At 40.5% G+C, this 7,146-nt stretch overlaps 1 protein-coding gene across 1 annotated transcript in view; it reads left to right on the plus strand.

Annotated features, from left to right (window-relative positions):
* NIT2 (nitrilase family member 2) overlaps positions 1–3,976 on the plus strand; it is a 45,118-nt gene extending 41,142 nt beyond the window's left edge. Inside the window, exons 8-11 of the mRNA XM_072932042.1 lie at positions 69–147; positions 796–894; positions 1,910–1,965; positions 2,378–3,976. Coding sequence (XP_072788143.1) covers positions 69–147; positions 796–894; positions 1,910–1,965; positions 2,378–2,466 — 323 coding nt within the window. The 3' untranslated portion in view covers positions 2,467–3,976. The remainder of the gene's footprint in view (positions 1–68; positions 148–795; positions 895–1,909; positions 1,966–2,377) is intronic.
* The last annotated feature ends 3,170 nt before the right edge of the window (positions 3,977–7,146 follow it).

A 7,146-nucleotide genomic window follows, 5' to 3' on the forward strand; every position in this document is an offset into this window, starting at 1 on the left:
TGGGTTTCAGTGTGAAGGGCCTCTCTTCCCCTTAATGATGCTTGAGTTCTAATTGTCTCTTAACAAAGGTTGCCAGCTGCTGATATATCCAGGGGCTTTTAACATGACAACAGGACCAGCTCACTGGGAACTCTTACAAAGGGGACGGTAAGATCACAGTAAAAGTTTATCCCCCTATTCTAGAGGAGTTTTGGTGCATGAAACTCAACTTTTTTGTGTTCCAAATGACACTTGTGGTTCAGAAGTAGTGCTGCAGGGCCACTCAGCCATTGGAGCTGTACCATCCCTCAAGCCTTGCATGGGACACCAAAATTATTTTATTGTCGAGGAGAAAAGCAGGAAGTTATTGGCCTTTACTCCTGCCTGCCCCTGCTATGCCCTTTCAATGACCCTTTCCCATGGCTTTATAAGCACCCTTCACACACAGATTCTAGAGAGAAGAGCCAGTAACCATTTGGGAAGTGCTCTAATTACAGGTAGAAATAGACTCTGAGATTCCTGAATGCAGTATTATTTATTCATTTGGTCAGCTTCAATCAATCTTGCTGCATACTGAATGAACCTGTGAATTCCATGATATTCTATGTACTAACTCTAGCCAGGTGCTAGAGACTTCTCTTTCCAGGGTCTTCTTTCTCTGACCTTTGTATCATTCACAGTTTGGGCTAGTCATTTAGAGGATATATAGCTTGTCCTTCGGAGTGGATTCTTTCTCTTCTGCTTAATTAAATGGTATTATAAAAACTAATTCTTCTCAAGTTTTCCCCCCCTTCCTTCATTTTTCTGTGAACACAGAGCTGTTGATAATCAACTCTACGTAGCTACTGTATCTCCTGCTAGAGATGAAAAAGCATCCTATGTTGCCTGGGGACATAGCACTGTAGTAAATCCATGGTGAGTTCAATAAAACATACCACCTTCAGTAAAAAATATTTCAGTTGGCAGTCACACTTCAGTCCTACTTTTCCATCTACTGTTCAAACTGCAAATTCTTGGTAAAAAGCACATGAGACTTGAACCTACATTCTCAAGATCATAATTTAAAATAGCCAAACTAAAAAAAAAAAAAAAAAAAAAAAAAAAAAAAAAAAAAAGTAAACTAGAACTAGTTTGAGTATGTATTCATTTTGGTAGTAAAGATGCTACTTAGCACTGGGATTAAGCATTAGTTGAACTGCTGTTGTCCCTGAAGTTCAGTCCATTGAATGCTATGCATAGGGTAATTCTCTTAAACAGCTTACACAGAACTATCTCATTTCCTCAAAGAACAACACTGCTTTGACATAAGAAAGAACAAGAAGAATGTCTTCAGCTAGAGAAGAGAGATTCTGACTTGAGCAGAAGTCACGCAGGTGCAAAGGAGGTAAAAGTGACCAAATCTTCAGGCAGATGTTTTTCATTCAGATAAATCTACTGATAGCTGACTTCCAAGCTGTTTGCAAGTGAGAAAAAATGTCTGTGTCTTGGGCTTTTAACTTTATATGATGAAAGCAGTGACAAAACCCTTGGGGGAGACACAATCATGTTCAGTAGCTCATGCAGAGTAAAACTACACTATTAAAAGCCATTAGGGTCTTCAAAGGAGAAAGTGTTCATCTTTGCCAGTGTGGTTGTTCCTTTCCCCTTGAGGTATGTCGCATGCTTACAGGCAGTGGTTTTCAGAGTGGCTTTTACCACAGTTCTTGATCTTTGAAAGACACTTATGTTAAGTATGCATATATCACATATAGAAAGTGCCACATATAAACCCTGGAAGCCATTTCTATCATGCCAGAGTTTTAGGACAGCCCTGTAGTTACAGCTGTAGGCGTCAAGGGTAGGAACTGCTTTTTGTACAAACAGCAGCAACTGCACCGATGCCTTGAAACCAATGTGTTAATCCTGTGAACAAATGTACTTAATTTTGCAGGGGTGAAGTCATAGCCAAAGCTGGGGCTGAGGAAACAGTTGTATACACAGATATAGGTAAGGGAAAAATTGGTTTTGTTTTTTCCCCCACTTTTTTTCTTGAGTACAGGATATGACACTAAGGAGGGACAGTTTTTTTAAGTCTATGTCCTTACACATGCAACTGCAGATGATGCAGCATTCCCCTGCCTTGTCCACCTTTGCTAGGTTAAAGCAAGAACCAGCAGCACTATCCTGTTCTACATACAATATTCTAGAGCTGTACCCTTCTAGTTCACTCCCTTAGGCAGAAGGTGCCACCTTAGGAAAGAGCAAAGCTGAGGCTTCCTTCAGCCCTGGCTGCTCACCTGCAGTGCCCTACCACCCCATTCTCCATCACAGTTGCTATTTTCCATATCCTACCTCAGAGCAAGTCAGGAGCTTTCTTTTTTGGCTGCTGTTCTCTTAACTCTTTTCTTCTCTCCTGCAGATCTAAAGAAACTTGCAGAAATACGTCAGCAGATTCCTATTTTAAGCCAGAAGCGTTGTGATCTCTATGGTGTAGAGATGAAAAAGTGAAGCTGGGTGAAGAGGGAAGGTTCAGCTGTCACAATGCCTGTTGCCTTCATCTTCGGAAGGATTTCCTCAGTAGTTGCTCCACAATTTACTACCTAATGTGCCAGTTAAGAAAACACCACCTAACCAAAAACTTGGTGCAATTCTAGTATGATTGAACTATAACTTTTGTATTCCACTCATACTTCAGTATTTCATAGTATTTTACAGGTAGGATAAAGATGGAGATGAAAACAGTTCAACACAGCAGTGATTAACACTGATTTTTAGTCATCATAATGTTTTAGTTACCTTCTGAGGGCTGTTTTGTAGAACACAGAAATGGAAATCTTGTTTTCTGAAACTCAAGTCAGCTTTGGTATTATGAATTTTTCAGTGAATTGTCAGAAAATCTAGAAGCATGATTCTTCTCTGTCCTTTTTAGATGTACGTGACTTAACCAAGGTCCTTGAATGCTCTACTTTTAACTTGGGAAGCTTAAAATTTAACACACTGAGCAAAACAGGCCAAATTCTGCTCTGCTCTACTCAGGACACTGCAAGAAGCTGCCAGACAGAGCTGCTCCTATAGAAGAATCTGTGACAGTTTTTGGTTCATGTGTTTTGTCTGGATCTGTGTATTAAATTCTCCTTATGGCAAATGCTGTTCACTGCTGAAGTGACACAGGTTGCTGTGTTGTTACAGTAATTTTTCTTTGCTCTCCCTACTGCTTCCTTAACAAAATGTCTGAGTGGGTTTTACTTCTGCTGCCTGGAAAAGGCTGAGAGCAGTCGGGTTGGAAACCCTCCTGCCCACAGTCTCCCAGTAGACTGCTCTGTACTTGAATGCATTATTGCCATGGGCAGCTGCCATCCACACTCCTTACTGTGCTGCTTTTGCTGGACACAAACTGATTGAGAAAAATGACTTTAAAATACTGCAAACCAACCAAGCACATTGCACTTCTGGTTTTGGGGTTTTTTTGAAGGAAGACATCTTTTAATGTAAAAAGAATGTAACAATTTATGCTTTTTTTTCCTTGGAATGAAAAAAAAAGCAACTTACCAGCCTTCACTGATAAGCTTTTGGTTTTCCAGCAGCATAAAACAGAAGTAAGGCTAAAAAAGATTTCAAAATACAAGAATGGGAGGGAAAGAAGGTTTTGTCTTGCTCTACCTAACCACATTTCCCCCAAAACCATCTTATATTTCATTCACGTTCACCAGTCCTCTTCCCAAGTTTTTTGGGTTTCTGGGGGTTTTTGTTTTTTAACATTTTGGCTTCTCTGCAATGAGCTTGGTGTGTTTTATAAATAAGAACAAACATTCAGCCAAGCCCTGACACATCCTTCCCCTCAAAAGCCAGATCCCATCATTCCACTTGGTGGCATTCTGTATCAGCAGGTGTTTTTGGTCTGTTTCACTGCATTTTGGGGTACATACTGCACAGGAACTTTTAAGAAACAAGTCACAGAGTACAAGGTGAAATGAAGGTTTATTTGTTGAAAAATAAATATTAAAAAATTAACGATTTACCATTTGAGCCGAGTGTCCTGCATTAGATTAGTGCTTCCCACATACTCAGCAGCCCCATATCCATGATGGCCATGGTCAGGCTCCAACTTCTAAGCCATAATAACTATTTTCTCTCTTTCCCTCCCATCTCTCTACTAGTTCAACACACAGGAGTAAATAAACACTACCTTTGGAGGATTAAAGTAGTGCAGGACTCTCATGGGCTGACCACTTAAATCTGAGAAATGCAGTTTGCAACAGCTAACAGAATCTGTGGTCTGAACTCTCCTCCCTGGAATCCCACATGGAGAGGATGGATGAAAATCGATTACAGCCTACTTTGGTGAACTCAGCTGAAGAGCTGAAATAAGCTCGGTTCTTTTCAGTCTATGAGGACAACTTCTAAGCACCTTGTTTCAGTAGGGTATTTAGCAGGGTCTCCAGTGCGCTGCACTCAGAAATGATGCAGATGGGACTGAGAATTTGCAAGGCTTTCACTGAAAAAAAGTACACTGTCAGTTCTTAGCCACAGTACTTGAAGCAGCCAATACCCAACCTTTGTGTTGGTAGAAAACAGGCACTTTTAAGTGTCCATATGACACATATGCACCAGTGTTCTGTAAGTCCAGGAAACTAATCAGTAACAACCCTGAAACAGTTCCAGAATTTCAGTCTGCAAGAATTTAAATTATTTTTGAAGAAATGGCAGAAAATTGGACAGTGTTAGGATTGCTGGGCTCGGTAAACCTGCATCTAAGCTGCTCTTGGTAGTTCCAGAGTAAGTTACAATATAACTTTCCAGTGCATGTTAGTTCCCTCTTCCCTTTCCATCTGCAATTAGATCCTAGGAATTCAAGTCACAGCTTAGACTCATGGAATATGCTGAGTTGAAGGGGCCTGTCAGGATCAGAGTCCAACTCCCGGCCCCAAGAATCACACCATGTGCCTGACAGCATTGTCTCTGTGAACAGCAGGGACCATACACGATGAAAATTAAGTTCCTAGACAATTGTAAGTAGAAGCAGCTTCCCAGAGTATCCCTCTAGGACACATGGGCTTTATCCAAGTCTTCGATACTAGCTTCCTAAGTAATTCCAACTTTTTTTTTTTTTTAAAGAGCAGTAATACTTGTCTCACTTCAAAGTTCACATGCACACCTGGCTTAAAATAAAACCTCAACTGCAGCAACCACTCACAAAAAGTCCCCTTCATCACAGGGATGCAGCTGCATACACACATTAATAGGGTCACAGCTACTCAGATTCCCAGCCCTCCTGGCTCCACTTCCTTTCCCCTGTAATCTTCAGCTATCAAGATCATACCTCTGTGCGTGATGGAAGCAAGCAGAGATCGGATTTGTTGATTCCACATTCTTTATCCTCATCCTTTCTTAAAGGTTGAAGTGAGAGAAGATGACAAGGAGTCAGTCAATGATCAGTTCTTCCTAGACTTAGAACATAAGCACAGAGCTCACCACTGCAGAGAACACCTTCATCAAAACCTGTTCTTATACATGTCAGAGAGATACTTGAAGGTAGTATTTATTTTTTCAGTTTACAGGTGATATGTCATTTACAAAAAATTACAGACAATGCATCCTTTCAGTGCAGTTTCAAACTAGTTGAAGAACAGGCAAATGTCCGTGATGATTTGGAATGCTAGTAATTGACAGCACATGCTTTTTTCCCTTAATTGATTGGGTGGGGTGAGGAGTGGGGTACAGATGGGGTGATGAGGAGAAAATGCCAATGTAAGTAAGGCCATGCGAATAAAAACTCCTCAGAGAACAGGACTCGTCCGCCTGGCATGTTTTTGTTCTCAGGTAATTGATGCAGAGATTGGAAGTTGGAGAAGACATTTGACACTTGTTACGTTCAGTGCCCCTAGAAGCTGCCAGTACCTTCCCATATCTTCAATTCTACACCAGTGCTATGATTTCAGATCACCTAATGAGCTACTAAAATAATGACTAAATCTTTATCTCTGCTCTCTACCATTTGCATACTCAACTGTAGTTGCTGGGAGAAAGGAAGGTCAAGTTGAAAATGCAAGCTGCTGCTGTATGGTGGCACAACTACAGACCAAGACAGTTTGACTACAGCATCATTCATTTCTTTAAAAGGTTAAATACATTAGACAAGTCACCACGAACAAATCTATGATTTTAGGATGGAAAGAAGCCCAATCTAGTGTGTCCTAAATTAAGCTACATCATTTGCATGAGGTTTATCCAGCCACATCAGTCCAGGGAAAGGTAAGATGGACTGACTTCCACACCACAAAGATCAACCCAAAGCAAGAGAGCCCTCTGTCAAGTTCCTAACGAGAGGAAAACACTTTCATAATTTGTCCATCTACTGTTTGCAGCGCAATGGCTTCCCTTGTACAGTATTTGAAATCTTGGACAAGACACGGTCTACACAACAACAAAATAAGTGCAGTTTGCAAATCTATTATTGGAAGTTTGAGCCTATGCTTTGTTCCTTACCTCATTTAATCCTGCCAAGGAGCTCTTAAAAGGAGATCATAACCCAGCAGTCTCTAGAGACTGAAGAAAATTTAGATAGTCTATCAGCTGCTACTCTTATGCAAAAGCATCAGAGATTGCAAAGATTATATGCAAGCATGACCTTACCTTTTGGAGCTTGACTCCCAGCAGTGCTTTCTGTTCTTGAAAGTCCCTCTGAACCCTGCAGAACAATCTCCCGTGACATTCAAGTAAGGACTGCTGCACAGGAATACATTCTTTCTTCCAGTAAAGTCTACACTGAAGCAGTGTTACCTGACCTCCTTCCCCAGCCAACCTTTTTCCTAGCTCTCCTATGCAGTACTCTAGGGCTTTCTGGGGTGAGAGTAAGAACTATCAAATTAATTCCCTAATAGCTGCCACAGGACTATTTCTAAGGAAGTTATGCAGAGGGTGGAAGGGGATTTAAGGGAAGATTGTGCATGCTCACATATATTTACAAGTACCCTCTCCACATCTACTGACTTAAAAAAACCCTCTAGTATTAAAGTTTGAAAATTAATTTTTGCAAAATTTAAATCAACCCTCAAGGATTAATTGGATATAAAACCTATTTTACAGCACTTACTAGTATTACTTTTAAAATCAACAGGAAAAAACCCACATGCTGTAATATTATTTGATAAAGCAAAAATCGCCCACAACATAATCACCCAAAATGAA

This window comes from Taeniopygia guttata, chromosome 1 (assembly GCF_048771995.1).
Source record: "Taeniopygia guttata chromosome 1, bTaeGut7.mat, whole genome shotgun sequence".
Lineage (NCBI taxonomy): Eukaryota > Metazoa > Chordata > Aves > Passeriformes > Estrildidae > Taeniopygia > Taeniopygia guttata.